At 42.7% G+C, this 17,523-nt stretch overlaps 1 protein-coding gene across 1 annotated transcript in view; it reads right to left on the minus strand.

Annotated features, from left to right (window-relative positions):
• The window catches only part of NXPH2 (neurexophilin 2), a 35,359-nt gene extending 24,862 nt beyond the window's left edge, over nucleotides 1–10,497 (minus strand). The window contains exon 1 of the mRNA XM_048309852.1: nucleotides 10,245–10,497. Within this exon, the coding sequence (XP_048165809.1) occupies nucleotides 10,245–10,298 (54 nt within the window). The 5' untranslated portion in view covers nucleotides 10,299–10,497. The remainder of the gene's footprint in view (nucleotides 1–10,244) is intronic.
• Nucleotides 10,498–17,523: the final 7,026 nt, after the last annotated feature.

Here is a 17,523-nt window from a genome sequence, read left to right on the forward strand (position 1 = left end):
CTTTAGAAAGTCTGCTAGTCCAAGTGAAAGCAGGCATCCCTCCAATCCACATTCTGGACCTTTCCTTCTTTGTGGGGAGCTGGCTGAATTTCATTCTCTGGCACCATACACAAACTGCAGGTGTTTAATTCAAAGTCATGATATCGATAACCTCTGTGTTATCTTTTAATGACTGAATTTTCCAGAAGCGTGTGTAGAAAACTCCTGACCACATTTATTAAAGATGTTATTCTCAAATTGAAGAAACAAGGAAAAGAACCCAAACCAACTTAATTTATGTAGGTTTTCTTTGCCCCACTGAAATTGATCACCACTCCTTTTCGAGGTATTTTGAGGAGGAGTCTGAACCAAATGAATTATACAACAGCCTGTGTTTCCATTACAGCCAAGGAAAGATTAAAAGCTCTTTTGCAGCCTCTACATGTCTGCCCGAAACACCAAAATGTGGCCACCCCAGGAAGTCCTGGTGAACTTCTGATTGCAATGGAGGTATATTTTGGCTTTCAGACTTGTTTCTATTTCAAATATTATTTTAGCCCACTTCCTAGGAAAATCAAGCTTCCTGTGATGCTGTTGCCCATCACTGAAATAACTGTTCAGCCATTCTGCACACTTCGGTTGGATCAGAGCTGACGATCCAAGGATAATTAAATTTCTGTTAAATAATTGTAGTGGATGAGTCAGAAATAGGGACATAGGGCACATGTTCAGCAGGCTTTACTAATAACTGATCACAGACTGAGTTTAATCTCAACACTCCCTGAAAGCATGGAAGGATATCACTGGTGTGGGACAAGTCAGTCAATGACTACTGAGTTGTATTATCGGGACTACAGTTTCAACATCTAAACAGAACAAAGTTCCAGCTCCCTCACAGTTACCGGCATTATTGAAAAAAATTAAAAATAAATCTAGTAGTTACTCTGGACTGGACAGGATAATCCAATCCATCAAAACACAACGAAGATACAATAACCATTATATTTGTATTTGTCCCCATATTAATCTTATTATTCCACAAAAAATATAACTGTGCTGTTCATTAAAAGAACATTGCAAACTCACCGGAAGGCAAATTTCTGCAGAATGGTGCCCTTAGTCATCATAAATACAAAGTTTGCTGCTTTAAATTCATTCCTTCCCTCATTGTTCAACATAAAGTATTAAAAACAGCAACACTGAACCCTCAGTCTAAGCAAGCAGAGTAACAGATCCCATCCAACACCCACAAAAAGGTTTTGTTAAATAAAATATGGAGTTTAAATTCCCTGGTTACTGCAGCGTTAGGCTGCCCATTGCTGATAACGCATATGTCACGCGTGTCTGAATAAAAGGATTATGGGGTGAATACCATAAAATGGATCTGAGAATGAGGTATGTCATGTTTTTTCATTCTTACATTTAGAGGCATTTTATTTAATTTAAATCAAATAGGTCCTAACTCAACAATGCATTTATTCTCCTGTCAGACACTCAACACATTGGTTATTTTAAGCTATCCTAGCTTGGTGCCAGGAACAGGACATTGAATTCCAGTGAGAAGAAAAACAAGAAGAGACTTGAAGAGTGAGATGGATGAGAATGGCTTTCCCACTCTTTAAGAGCTTTAAGGAAATGCATTAACTGTGATTTCACCAAAACTGATGTAAAAAAAAAAAAAAAAAAAAAAAAAATCTGGGATTATGGGTTCTAGAGGGAAGAAGAAAAAGCATAAAGAAACAAAAAACCTTCTGCGCCCCCATGATGGTCATGTGGTAGAAATGCAGTTTGTTGCATCTCTTGGTCTGGATCTAAGTTCTACACACCACAGCTCACTGTCACAAGATGACCTTCACAGGGAGAGGGCGTCCCTACACAGAGGGGAAAAATATGCCCTTTAGAGACAAATGCTTCTTAGGGCAGAATCTACAACATCTACAGTTCTATAAAACTTGCTCCTTAAAAACCAATCCCCACATCATATTCTAGTCGTGTGCTGTAAAAGTGGATATCCACTCAGACTTGGAATCGCGACAAATGAGTTAAAAAATGAGCAATTTGAAATGGAAACACTCTGGAAATACATTATACAACCTAGGACCCAAAGCTGATAAACCTTTGGATTGATCTGCTACCAGAGAGCTTGGACAGAAGGCATCAGCGAGGGGTGAACGGATGACCACTTATTGATTCTGGAAAGGTAGCTCTAACTACTTGTTTCCTGCAAAAAAAATTAAATAAAATGTTTTAAAATATATTTAAAAAAATACTCAAATTTTTAAAAATTGAAGGTGAGTAGTAGAAAGGAAGGCAGTCTTTCTACCTGTTCCTGGGCTGCTGTACTTTGGATCAGGGGGCAATCTCCAGGAGGAAAAGGAAAGCAAGGAAGCTGCTGGTTCTCCCAGAGGAACTGAGCATCCTCTGCACGGAAAAAAAAACTTTGGGAAGATGGAGCACGGAGGGAGAGAGAAACAGAGGGAACAAGCTCACAGCAGAATGCAGCTTAGAAAAGCTCCCTGGAGGGCCAGAAACTTCTTCACAGCAGTGAGCAGACCCAAGCCAGGGGAATGCGAAGAAGACTGATGGATTTGTCATTCAGCACAGAAGACAGTGCAGATTGATTCAGAAGTAACTCAAAAATGGATGTTTCCAGCACTGGAAGACTAATTCGATGCCTGGAAATCGACACAGCGGCTCAGCAGAGGGAGGCAGCAGAGGCTGGCACACAGCAGCGGCTGTACCACAGGATTTGTCCCAGCCCCACAAGGAGTTAGCATCGCTCTTTTCCTTGCCTTAAATGGTGACAGAATTGAAAATAGTCAATGGGCAAAACTGAATTGGTTTCAAAAGAGTCAGATGTTTCAATCACCTAATTTAAAGTGCCCTAGGCTAACACACCCGGTAAGTCAGTGGTGCCACAGTAACATTATCTACTGCGAATCTTTCCACAAAGCTGATTAGCATTTTGTTAATGAGCAGAAAACAACACAGGCTTTAGCCCTCTCCCTGCCACACAGTTTCTGTTGGTCCAGAAACTGAAGGACTGGGCTTCACTCCTGCCTTGATCCACGTTATGTCGCTCCAAAAATGCTCCTGTTGTCAGCGAGCTAAGATCAGATTCAGCAGCTCTTTGCCTTTGTACCGAGATGGGCCAGGGAAGGAGAGAGTCGGTATGCAGAATATTCTTCTGGTCTACTGGGGTGAAGATTAAGAAATTTTCCTCTAGGTTTGTTTCTTTGGTTTCCCAAAACAATGATGACAAACATGTAACACACCTTGACTGTAAAGTGCCATGAACATTACATTGCATTATAAAGTTAGTTATGTGCCTATTCCTGTAGTACAATTTCATAGGTTTTCTTCTAGGAAGCACCCAATTGCCTGGAGTAAGGAGAAAATTCAACTTGGGAACACCTTGTCTGGGTTTAGGCTCCCAATGGCAGAGAAATACACTCACTAGTAACAGCTACAGCTACGGGATTGAGAACAAACCACTGGCAATGAGACCCTGAAATTCCCACTGGGAACAGGAACTCCAACTTTGTAAACACATGTTATGAACAACAGAATCAACCAGCAGGTGCTTGAAGGAAAAGAGAAACAGGCAGCATTAAAGGACAAAAAACTTCAAGGTCCCATATTTCACCCTCCTGGGTTTCACACACTCTCTGCTATTGTGGGAATATTCCTGGTTACTGTCAGTCTGTCTGTCCTTCTCATCCTGCAGTAACTTCTCAGGCTCACTCCACCTGCCCACAGGGCTCTTTTACATTCATCATCTTTCTCTCTCATATGCACCTCTTATTCCCTCAGCAAAGTCCCAGGGCGTTTTTCCCCCCAGGTCAGCCTCAAGCACAGCCAGCTCCTTCTCCATTAAAACCTCTTAAATCTACTTAATAGCAGAACAAATACAGAAGCACTTCTATGCACAGTGTTTTATTTTCCTAGATAATGGGTGAAGTAAGATGAAATTAAGGTTGTGTTTATAGTGGTGATTGATGATATTAGAAATATCTGGTCATCACCTAAAACAAGTACTAAAAGGTCAAGAAATTCGCAACTGATCATAAACATAAACCAAACATGCTGGATCTGGAGAAGCAGAATGAGGGCTTTTGGAGTAGCCTCAAATCTGCACTGTAATGATACAATAACCATAATTGGCCCCAATGCACATAAAACCTGATTTTAGAGACATTAGATTCTTCGCTTTATTTTTTTATTTCTCCCTATTCTTTCATTTTCACTTCCCAGCTAGTAATAGCTTCTATTACTACCAGTCATTTGGAACAAAGAGAAAACCTATCTCAAGAACTACAGCTCTTACAGCTCTTTAAATCTACCTTAAATTATAATCACTCGTTCCAATTCTATATTTACAGTAAGCCATTCCAGGGAGAGCAGAGCATCACACCAGCACTGAAATCCCTGCTGCAAAGACAAAACAACTCGGTCTTAACTGCTGACCCAACTTCATAGCTGTTCATTTCCTCCCCACTCCTAACTTTTTTCCTTGAATCTCTTTGTTAGGTGCAACTGAGCTTCCAGCCGACACAGAACTCCAGCCCGCAAAGAGATTCCCTACAGGAAAGGAATTAGCATTGTTTTCCAAGTCCTGACCTGCAGAGTGGACTTAATACACAGTAGTGATGCTCTGCTGGAAGCTAAAACTGCCTAGCAGGTCTGCCCCTTATTTTCTTTAATTCTGATTCATTAAGTACCTAAACACACTACACAAACTATAGCTACAAACACAGTGGGAAATTGAGCAAATGGAAACATAATGGGAACGATGAATGGGGTTGGGGAAATAAACAAACATATTTAAGATTCGAAGTGAAAGGCCAAAGCTGCCTCAAAATAGGGTGTTTGGAAGTCACGTTCAGGATGAATTTATAACAGCCATGTGAATGGGAACTTTCACCTTCCTGTTTTCCAATTCTGCTAGATTTGATCCAGTTCTCCAAGATATGATCTAGGGAAGATTTTACAGCCGGTGTTTGTGCTTTATAACAGCTACAGTGAAGTGGTGTGTTAACGTGGGCAAAAATCAGGACAAGAAGACAGATTAGCAGAGCAAATGCACTGTCCTGTGAAGGGCGGAGCACAAACCGCAAAAACCCCCTTCCTTTTTTTGCCACTGCCTCTGGTTTTGATACATTGAGAAGTAGCTGTGAAAGATCCAAAGCGACAGGCTTTCCCTGAGCACCAGAACAGCTCACTCTGTTTCTGACCAAGACGCAATCCCCACCTATGGAATCACAGCTTTTGTCTTGAAACCATTCAGCACAGAGTAGCACTGATCTTCCCTTACTGCAGCTCTTTACCAGAAGCGCCCAAGAATTACCACGCCTTATTCAACACTTGGACCAAATAAAGGTCAACACCTCACCCGCAGACCACAAACAACTTGCTGGCTCCCCAGTGCAAATTTCCTGTGTCATGTGGAGCAGCTCTTGCTTCTCCTTGTACAGTTTTGTTTGCAAAGTGTTGATTAAAGGTAAAAATTTTAACAGTGCAGGAGGAATTCGGTGTACCTGGGACAGAGTTGCACTTCTCTGATGCTCTTAATGTCCAGGTCAGCGACTGGTTTCTGCTGCCCCCTTTCAACTCCCATTCCTGAGTTCCCTTCTTGCAGAAACCAAAGTGCAGGAGGAAAACCAGAAAGGTGGGAGTGATGAGAGCATCCTATTTTAGCACTGGGGCTTCACCAATCTTTCCGTTTCACTTCCCTGTCTGTTACACTTACAACACAGCTCTGATATCTCTCAAAGTGCTTTACAATGGCAGAAAAATTCCTTGCGTGTTACAGATGGAAAGATTGAGACTTGGATTTTATGAGCCCTGTGCTGGGGAAGTCTGGGGTATCCTGTGGCCTACTGGACATGAGTCAAACAAGTCTTGCTGTACAGATTTTACACAGGATCTGTAATTTTCCTGTGCCCCGGTCAACCTACAAACAAACTGAAAAATATCAGCTACCAGTCTCACAGAACTAGGTCAAAAGATGTGATGTAAGGACAGGTTGACTTGTGAAACTCCTATGTAAACTAAACCTGGCCCCATCCACCTTAAGACACAACTCCTCGTTCAGGATAATAAATTCCCAATCTGCTGAAACCAGCAATTGTTGATCTGTCTCCAGCTGCAAATTACCTGCAATTCTTGAGTTACCTACATTACTTTATTACCCAAGAAAGAGACATAGGCTTACAATGCCTACAGCACCAAAAAGAAATTACCAAAGTAAGCCAAATCAAAGGTTGGGTCCAATACATTTTATGACAAAGTTCTCCCTGAAATTAAGGGGGGATGGAATTTCATCTGTGCATTTCAAGATGACCAGAGGGAAGCATTTACCTTTCTGAAATGGAGCTGAGAGTCTTGCATGGTGCCTATTTCTGATTCTCACTGCAAGGGCATGCTACCTGGACCACATTTGCAAGGTTATGGAGACAAAATTGAAGTAGCCAGAAGGAACATATCTCTGTGTTTCTACACCTCACAGGGTACGCCTATTTTAAATGCAAAGGCAGCTTTAGCTCAGCTTTTAAGATATTTCTTCTTATGAAGTGGTATCTTGTACTATAGCAAATATTCTTTCAGCTCAAGTTGTAGCAGAACCTTAAATTCTGTTAAAAAAAAAAAAAAACCAACAAAACTCTGCAAAAATTTTGTTTCATTGTCAAAAACTGTTTTGGTTATAGTTAATTTCAGCCCTTGAAATTCCAAGGCAAACAACCTGTCATTCAATTTCACTCATGTCAAATGCTATGCTTCAAACCTGGGGAGAAAAATCCTAAATTAACAACCTTTGGTTTTTTTTTTTTTTCCTAATTATTTCTCATCTGTTGGGGAAAAAAAAAATCAACTGCATTGAAGGGTTTGTAAAATGATTGATTCCTAGGTTTCTAATGCAGCAACAACTCTGCCCAACACTAATGTTAGAATAGAGTTTATTGATAGAATGCTGAAGCAACTTTGATTATAGGTACTGGAAAATGCTGCTGTGATCCTTTCTTAATTTCAGACCACAGAGAAGCAAGAATAAACCAATAGTTACAGTGCCTGATTACCCTACAGAACCACAGGTCCTGCCTGGGAGTGTGTGTGTCTGTAACTACACCTTGCCTAGACACAGGGATAGTGACAGCTTTTTTTTTTTTCCCCAACAAGAATTATTTTAAATGACAAGTAATATTCCCAGGGAAATAGAAGCAGCCCCCCTTCCCTAGAGGTATTTAAAGCTGACTTAACAAAACACTAGCAGGCATTTTATAAACTGCACTATCCTAATGCTTCACTCACTTCAATTCTCAACATGTAGAACTCCATTACTTCTGAAAAGATAACTAACAGGGCATTCAGCAATTATGTGACAATTGGAAAAGCTTACTGAAAATTAATAGTAAAGCAAGAGTACCTATTAATAACACAACACAGCAATTTTTCATCTTCTTATCAATAACAGCCCAGACATGCATTGACTGTGCATTGCAAATTGTTGTTTTGCTCCATATTGTCAACAGAAGGTAAACCTGACTTTAAAAATGAATGTATTTATACAGGAGCAAGTTAGCATCTTAACCTGACTCAACAGCAGCTTTCCTTACTGCTTAATATATCTAGATATGCAAAATATTTTAGGAAATATGTATGTGCTATTGTTGCATGCATTCTGGTACCCCATCTAATGATCAAAATAATAATCTAGAAGCATCCTACAAAAATACATCTATGCTGTATTAAAAGTACTAAACATGAACTTCTGACTGAACATTAGATACAACATACAAAGAATCACTAACATTGCTTTCAGAAATTCAGTGAGACACTCTGACATAATCTCCTCAAATTTGTGAGGTTTCATATGGATTTCATCCTAATTTATACATCTTTAAGAAGCAGGTAAGTAGACAGCACACTTCAGTATTTGAAAGGCAAGCATTTGAAGTTCAATGTATTAAAATAAAAAGCACTTCTCCCTTCACTGAAATGCAGTGCCAAAATATTTCCCATTCCAACACCTCTGATTTTATAAAAAATTAGATTGCCCCATCAGGAAGGGTTTGATGGTAGCATTTCTGGCTTACTAAAATGCTGCTGTATTGCAACACTGAAATCTGGGATTTTTTTTTTCTTGGCTGAAATGCTGAGCCTTCACTGTAGTATTAATATTATCCATATTGATTTTTGATTAAAAAAAAAAGAAAAAGTCAAGAATCAGTAATAACCAATGCCTCATTTCTAAACCTGCTAATCAGATTCCAGGAAGCCACCAGTACCTCCAAATTCTGGCCAGAGAACAAAGAATAGCACAGACTTGCATTCAGTGCATTACCACCAACATCAAATATTTCTTAATTTATAATAAGCTGTAACTTTAACCAGATATTCTGGCAAGACCATGCCAAAATGCATTTACACAACTTTTCAGTAGTAGGTTAGCATTAAAAGGTACACCTAAAATGCCTCAAAAATCTCACACATTCTCATTTTACTTTACTTTATCATTTAAACTAACTTATATAAACTATAAAACTAATTTACTCCAAAGCCTTGTTGGTTTGTATCTAAAGAATGCAGAAAAAAATGAATCCTTCTGGGTGAGCTGAGTGCCACGTTCACCTGAGAACCTGCAGTGGCTATTTATGATTTTTGTTTGATTCAAGGCAGCAACTTTGCTTCTTTCAGTCAGCCTTCACTCACAGCATGTAAAACCACAGCAAGCAACTTCCCAACATCATCCATAAAACGTTGCATAACAAACCGGATCCCTGATGGTACAAGTTTCAATTGATCCCTTTGATAGCTCGGAAAAAAAAAAAAAAAAAAAAAAAGAGAGAAGAACATAAAAGGAGGGTGCAAGTGAGTGAGAGAGGTTGTAGGTGTGAGGAAGGAGTTTTTATTTAGTTCCCTTCTGCTCAGCAACTTTGTAATCCATTTGCTGCTCTCCTTTCCCATCTCTCACCCCTGCGCGTTGTTTAGTTGGAAACGGGGCTGCAAGAATCTGAAGAATGTAAACAGCCTTTTATTGTCCAAAAGGATGGGAGTGTGAAAGAAATGTGCGCCTTATCGCAGGGCTGCAGCTCGCTACTTCATTGCTATGATAAAGTGCTGGAGCAAAAAACATTACACGACAAGCACAATCCAAAACCGGATTAGAATTTGACATAAGCTTCCTCAAAAACTAATCAATCACCTCACGCTGTAATACTAGACTCCAGTTCTTAAAGGAGGGTGTTTAATCCCTTCAAGGTTTATTACACACTCTCTATTGACTCCTTCGTGACAAACTTTCGCTTCCAAGGCAGCTGGAGAAGAAAGGCATAACTTTTGCAGCAAAGGTATTTATGAGAGTAACACCAAAACTCCCCTCAAAACAGCAAGTGCAGTTAAAATGTCTTTTCGAAATAAAAGTGAAGATGGCCAAACTCTTTTGCAAATACGTTTTTTTCTCTTTTTGATCTCTCCCGCCTCATGAACACGAGCATCAATCCATTTGTCTCCTACCATCAGTGCCCCACGAACGAGAGGCATTGCGCTGGCGTAGGAGAAGTTGAGCTCCTCGCCCGTCTCCAGCCACGCACCTTGCCTTGCCTCCCTCCCTTTAGATCTCCGAATTTCGCAGTCTGCATCTCACCTTGCCACCACGTCAGTCCCCGCATTCCCCCACCGCATGCAGAGGAATATTCTCAGCATAACACCAGCAAGTCCCACAGTTTCTGATAAAAACGAAGGAAACGCCTGGGGTGCGCTGCAGCAAGCCGAAAGTAACGGGGGAGCTTCCCGAGCGCAGGTGACTGACTATAGCTGGGTGTGCAGGTAGGTCTTGCACACGAAAAAAAGGCGCTTGAGGCCAGCAGAAAACTTTTCGGGAGCGGGCAGTCTCGGCGATGCTCGGCACACGCACATCCCTCCCATCCCTGCCCGCGGTATTATCCCGCGCCGCTGCGGCTCCCAGCGCATCCCGGCCCCGGGGCCGCGCAGTGCTCGGGCACGAGAATGTCCCGCATCCCAAAACGGGGCGAACAGAAGCAAACCCGCTTAATTAAAATAAAATATTTTTTTTTTTTTAAAGAAGGAAAGGAAGGAAAAATAAAGAGAAAACCAAGAATATGTTAGGGGCTGTGGGAGGCAGGGCTTGGGGGTCTGCTCGGAACCGGGCTCCAGAGGGGACCGCGCCCGCCGCGCTCCCCGGCGGAAAGCACCGGTGTCCCCCAAGCCCCCCGTGAGAGTCGGGGGCCGCGGGGATAGAGACTTACGAGCTGGAGGACGCCCTGGACCACGACGAGGGGCAGGGGCTGCAGGGGCACCATCCTGGCTGCCGGTCTAGGCGGCGACTCCCCCGGCGCGGGTCTCGCTCATCGCCGCTCCGGGAGGAGGACGGGGGGCAGGACCGAGCGCAGGGACACGCCGCCCGCTGTCCCCACTCACGGGGCGCTGCCAGGCAGCGGCCAGACCCCGGCACTGCCGCGGCGCTCGGCTCGGCGCTGCTCGGCTCCGCGGGCGGCCATGGCGGGCGGGAGGCGGGATGAGGCGGGCGGGAGGCGGCGGCGCTGCCCGGCTCCCCCCGCGGGGCACGGCGGGGCCCCCTCACAGCCAGCGGCCGGGCCCCGCCACCCCGCCGCCCTCCATGCGGAGGGACCCGCCCGCCCGGGCCGCAGCTGAGGGGAGCGGTGCCGGGGTGGGGGGGGCGCCCGAGCGGACCTCGCTGCCCCGGGCGGGGCGGCCCAGCCCTCACGGCAAGTTTAAAGAGGCGGCGGCCCCTCCTCCGCCCGCGGCCGCCCAGCCGAGCCTGGGTGCGCCTCTGGGAGCCGCCCTGAGCTACCCGGCCCCGCCGCTGTAGGGAAGCAGACACAGCTGAAGAGACACTCGACGGCCACCCCCGGTCCCGGCTTTATAGTGCACCCCTGTCACAGCTCCTTCCTCTGTAGGGATCTGCCCCCCGGCACCCACAGGCGGCTGGGCAGCCACGGTCCTTGTGGGGAAGCCAGACGTGTTCTTGCTTTCCAGATGTGAGTAGACACGGCGGGACGGCCTGGGGACACTCAGGCTGCCCCGGGGACACTGAACCTGTCCTGGGGGCACTGAGCCCGCCCTAGGGACAGCACACACCTGTCACCTGGGGCCGGCGTTCCCTCGAGCGGGCACAGCACAGGGTCGTGGTCAAATGGGCTCCTTGTGCAGGGCCGCGGGGTCTGGGTAATGGTGTCCGAGCTTGCGGGGAGCCCAGAGAGCTGCAGGACCCGTCTCCAGAGAAGTCACTGAGGTTACTTCCATTTAATAGCATAATTTAATGAATACTCGCCAGATCCGTTGTTGAGATAGCCATGAGCAGGCTGAAGCACTTTGTCCCTGTGTTTTTGAGCTGCAGGAATGACAACCTTGTAAGGTGGCAACCTCGAAAGGGGAAATAAAGTTTTGGGCGCAGGAGGCTGGGTGGGATGGTGACCCCAGGCAGGTTTGGAACACGTGCCACGCACACAGCCTGGACTGAAGCAGTGCCACCACAGCAGGTACACCTGTGTCAGGTCTGGCAGTGCCCTGTTTGCTTGTCAGTAATTCCATGATGTGATATGTGAGCTCTCTGCCGCTGGGCTGAAGTGCAGGTAGTGGTTTCAGTTTCCAAACCCTGCCTGTCATTTGCAGATTACTTTCCTCTTAATTCTCAACCTCATCTTACTAGGTCTGTGTTCAGGTTACATTTTGACAACCCTTGTATTTTCAACTGCTAAAATCCTTGTTAGTGGAAACAGCTGTGCAATCCCTCTTGTGGCACTTGAGAGCAGCCATGATTTTACCAAATAGTGATTGTGGTTGTTTGGTTATATCCCACTGGTTCCCTTCTTAGCTCTGCTGCGAAGTGTCTTGTAAAATGTATCATGTGGGTGTGATTGAGCCACAAGTCACAATCACTCATTTGGGTTTAGACAAGATGCTTTATCTATAGCAAAGGAATGTACCTATAAAGGGAACAACTTCAAATGAGTTCATCTGCAGTAGATTCAAAGATTTAGTGAAAACTGAAATAGTTGTGGTCACAAGTCAATGTATTATAATGGAATTAAGGTAGTTACTTTTTGTAGCAGTATTCAAAAGTTTGTTTTCATAGAATTATAGACTCTCAGGATGGTTTGGGTTTGACAGCACCTTAAAGTTCATCTTGTTCCATCCCCTGCCACAGGCAGGGACATGTCCCACTACTCCAGGTTGATCCAAGCCTCGTCCAACCTGGCCTTGAACACTTCCAGGAATGGGGCAGCCACATTTTCTCTTGGCAACCTGTGCCAGGACCTCACCACCCTCACAGGGAAGAATTTATTCCTAATCTCTACTCTAACTCTGCTCTCTGTTAGTTTGAAGCCATTCCCCCTTGTCCTGTCACTCCAGACCCTTGTCCCCAGTCCCCCTTCAGCTCTCCTGGAGCCCCTTTAGGCACTGAAAGGGGCTCTGAGGTCTCCCCAGAACCTTCTCTTCCCCAGACCGTGCACCCTCAGCTCGCCCAGCCTGGTTCCAGAGCAGAGCTGCTCCAGTCCTCAGAGCATCTTTGTGGCCTTCTCTGGACTTGCTCCAACAGGTCCGTGTCCTTTGTACCTTTGAACACAGAGCCGATGTGATACTGCAGGTGAGGTGTCACCAGGGTGGAAGGGGGGAGGATCCCCTCGCTCGACCTGCTGCCCACGCTGCTCTTGAGGCAGCACAGGACACGGGAGAATTTCTGGGCTGCCAGAGCACATTGCTGGGTCATGTTGAGCTTTGCATCAACCAACGCCCCCCAGTCCTTCTCCTTGGGGCTGCTTTCGGTCCTTTCTCCGCCCAGCCTGTACCTGTGCGTGGGGTTGCCCCGAGGTTATTTTAGCGGTCTTCGATCTGTTGTGCCACCATTCGATACCCTGTTTAATACATACTGATCAGAATAAAACATGTTAGGATTTACCCGTATAGAATATAAAACCGCTGCTAAGCGTATGTTTAACACTGAGAAATGGTACTTTTCTGTGGCGCCGAAATTGCGTTTTTCGCACTCGATCCCGGGGTCCTGTGGCGAATGGACACATCTCGGGCGCCCTCTGCCGCCCGCAGGCGGTACCGCGGCCCCGCTCGTGGCGAATCGCTTTGTGCAGCGGCTCAAAAGGCTCCTAAGCCATTAGTCAGAATTGTGAAGGCTAAATTCGGATAAGTATTTAGATAGATCTCGTCTTTAAAAAAAAAAAAAAAAAGAAAGAAAATCTGCGCTCTATAAATTCAGGGAAAGCTGAGTTTCTGTAATTGGCTTTTAATGGAACAATAGTGTTTAAACTAAAGTACTGCAGTTATATCCTATTAAATACAAACGGAGTCGATTCAAATGACATTAACTTTGTCACACAAGCTACCAGAAGCCGGCCTGAAATCATACTTTTTCCAGATTAAGTAGCAATAAATAATTGTAAAGCGCTTTGAAGATGAGAAGCATCATGCACAGTAAGTGCTAAGTATTATTGTTATTTGCATTACTTTGCAGAAAAGTCACAGTAGTCTGGCTAAGAAGAGAATGTAAGGCCTGTGCTTTGCATTCCCTGCTTTGCCGTGTTAGCATGATCTTCAAATATCATTTAAATGGGGATGGACAAATTTTCTGGTCTGATTTTAAGGCACAATAACTGATAGTTGTTTCATCTCAGGAAATAATGGTTGCATACTGCAGGAAGTAATCCTAACCTCTCTAGAAATGGATTGATGAGCCAGCTGTGGAAAAAATAAACTACAAGCTCAGGATCTTGCTAAACCATCTTGGCTGCTACAAGACATTGAAAAATATCTGATTAACACATGATCTCTAATGCTTGTGCAAAAAGTCAGTAGTAATTTTTATTCCTTTATGAAGTAATTTGTCTGCACAAACAAGTTAAACCTCTAGTTAGCATCAAACCCATCTGTTTTCAACCTCAATTCAAGTCTCAGATCTCATTCCTCTGAGTTAATTTAAACCATTGACATAAAATTTTACTTCTCTTAGTCCTAAGACTCCTCACTCTGTTTCCAGCTATTGGGAACAGTGGACTGGAAAGAGCTGCCTGTGTCATTCAGTCCATCTTCCTTAATGTCAGACAGTGAAGTGTGGGGTTTTTTGGAAACTCTTTAAGATCAACCTCTAAATTAGCTAGTTAGGAGTAGGGGAGTTTCATGCTCCAAAAATTTAACACCTCTGGCATTTGAAAACCTTTTTCTAACCTTTAATTTTCAAATATATTGTGTTTGATATCTGTCTCCTCTCTCAGTCAATGGCTTTATGTTAATGAGCTCCTCTTCCTCCTTATGACAATGTGTAACCCAAAAAATTTATAAGGTATAGAATCCCTCTCAAATTTTATTAATCATGTGAGCCAGGCAGTCTCTCTCAGGCAATAGCACTCCACTTCCTGTGTTAGTTGTGGGTGAGCATCCAGATTTAGATGCTGGAGTCTTGTGGAACATCATTAATGCCTCATTTTTCTGTGTTGGAAAGAGAATGTTTGATACATGGTGTGGCTGTATTTTCCTTGTCTAGAATGCATCCCCATCTTATTTTCTCTTGATTATTCCAGTTGTTCCAATGTGTTATCCATTCTACTTCACACTACTGCCTGCCTGCTGCCTCTGTGTGAGTAGCATATTTCAATAGCAAGGTCCTACCATTTATTCTGGAATTTCTAATGAATTTATTGAATAGCTAATTAATTTATTGAATAGTAGTGGTCCCAAAGAACAATCTTTGAAGAATCCTATTAGTTGTTTCCTTCCAGACCTCGAACACAACCTGTTAAACCATACCTTACTCTCTTCACAATTTTTCCTAATCACCCTCTCTCCAGCCTATCTGTTTCCCTTCATGACATCCAATCATGTTTTGATTGAAGTGCTGATAAATGACTCTATTTCTTTTGTCTATAAAATTAGTAACCTAATCAAAGGCAGGTAATGAAATATTTGTCATCCTAGAATAATCTTCCTTTCTGAAAAAACACCCTTAAAACAACCCAAAACCCAGATGAATCTATCCCATATTCTATTTCTGTGTTTCCAAGCCTTTTTTTCTCCTTCAGGTTGCTTTCAACAGCTTTGCATATTTCTAAAGCTCATGTTTGCTGATACTGTGTTTCTCCTCATATTCTTAGGGATTAGATTTGCATTTGCTGTTCTACATTTATACCATTCCTGATTTCATAGCTTTATTACTGATCTCCTCTGTCTGACTTGCAGATGCCTACGTTGGTTATTTCAGAGTTCAGGAGTGAGGATTGTCCACTTCCACATCTCTGCTTGTCTGAGCACATCAGCCTTTGGAATTCCATTTTACCTGGGGGTTGTAACTTCCATTTTCTCCTGCTCTTTGATTAGTAATATTTGCCCTAAGATTCAGGATATTCACTCACGTTGAAAACTAAAGTTGGAGATTAATTTGAGGGAGATTGATTTCCTTCCAAAGAGAGAATGCCTTGAGTTTTTCCCTTTCCATGTACTTTTGGATGAGGCTGAAGAGTCCTGGCTGCTTTTTCATGTGATTTTTTATGACTCTCAGTTTATTACACTTTCTGACCTCTAATAAATCCATTAACTTTGATTTTCAATATTTTGCCTTACTTTGGTGGTCTGTGCTTATCTTTAAATGCTAAGCTATTTTTTATCTAGTTAGGCCCAGCGCACTTGGCACTGAGACATTAAGAACCCAAATTAAACTTCCAAAGTTTTATAAACTATTCTAGAAATGTCGGAACAGGAAAATGGGAAAGATTTTGGAAGGTACATTAAAGAGAATAAGTAATGATGAAAAATCTGCTTTCACGGAGAATGGGTTGTCTGTAACTGGTTAAAGAGAACTATTAAATAGAATTGTTTTTAAAAGTCATACTAGCTAGAGTTATTGCATTGCTAAATATTCACAGAAAGCAATCACAGCATTTGAGGGCAGGGTGACTGCATTAATACCCTTAGGGCTTTTTTTCTACCTTCAAAATTTTTAATATGTTTTGCTCATCAGAAATTGATACATTATTTAATCAGTTAATTTCTTGCACAGGAACATTTTCTCATTTAGAATGAACCCTCATGTGAGATTCATTTATGCTGTGGCTACCCTGTTTAGTTTATCTCTAAGGTTCTAAGTTCTAGAATTGCTTTAGTTTTGAAGTTTTGTTTTTGTTTTCAGGGTTTTTTTGAGAATCTAATTTTTTAACTATTTCTTTTCCCATAGAATATGTATAAACCATAAACCTGTGCCATGTGTTTTATATTTAACCCAACAGATCAAGGATGCAAATCTGCATTATGACAAAAATATTTGCTGTGTAATTCTATTAAAAAAAATACAGCTTTATAATATGGGGAAAAAAAGTCTCAGAGTTGTGCTAAAATTTTGTCTGTGACTTGAGAGATTAAATTTGCTATTGCATTCATTTAGTATTGAAAAAAATACTCTTCAGTTGATGCTTCCAAATCCACTTCCCTTTCATTTTTATTACATTTCTAAGTCATAATCTCTATATAAAAAGATGCTTTTTTTTTATTGGCACCTTTCATATAAGGAATGATAAGAAAATATTGATATAAAACGTACAATTACTAATATCAAGGTGAACACTGGCTCGTTATAAAAGACAACTCAAATATACTATTTTTAACATAATTTGTGCAAGGGATAGAAATAGCTTAAAGGGATGATAAGATGCCCAACTAATTTTTTTCAAAGATAGAGAAAAACATATCACATTATGCTTTAAAGAGACCCCATGTGGTTTTTAAACCAAATTGGCCAAAATAGGAATGCTTTTATTTACATAATTTCCAACATAAGTGACTTGAATCACCGATGAAGACGTTGTGCTCTGCATCTATTTTCACACTGTTTATCAGCAGATGTCAGATTGTGTTACTCTTTTTTTATTGTTCTAAACCTACCCAGGCTAGAGCACAGCACATGTCCCAGTGGCCTTTCGTGCCTCGAGAGATAAAATTGTTCATAAAACATCCAGAACGTGCCTTCTGTTATCAGAACAATTAGAGCAGGTTGACAAATGCAGGAGCTCTTAGGCTAAGTACATAATTGGTTATTTTTGAAAATTGACACAAATTCTTTATTTTCCTTATCATCTTCCACAAAGCCAAAGCAATTATTCACAAGACATTTTTTGTATGCTGGAGAAACAGGGAATTTTTTGAGATTTCCTCATGTCAGGCCACTTTGAAGGAATTTGTGTTTCCCAGATCCTGCCTGTAATCTAGGCAGCTGAGGTGGAGAGTCAGCACAATTCCTTCCACCTTCCCTTTCAGTTGTGGCCCGGGTGGGATCAGAGCTGTTGGGGGAGGAGGGAACTCTGGAAGGTTTGTTCAGGAATGGGGAATCCAATACAAGCCTCTTTTTGTTTAGAATCCAGAGCAGAACCACTGAGGATCTTTGGATGAAGCAATGCTTTGACCCTCTGGAGAAACTGCTTCCCTCTAGGGATGAAGAGTGCGAGAAAGGCAAACTTTAGTTTCTGGCACAGTTGTTTTGGAGAACTGGCAGAGATGCTGCAAAGGTTT

Source organism: Corvus hawaiiensis, chromosome 7, assembly GCF_020740725.1.
Source record: "Corvus hawaiiensis isolate bCorHaw1 chromosome 7, bCorHaw1.pri.cur, whole genome shotgun sequence".
Taxonomy (NCBI): domain Eukaryota; kingdom Metazoa; phylum Chordata; class Aves; order Passeriformes; family Corvidae; genus Corvus; species Corvus hawaiiensis.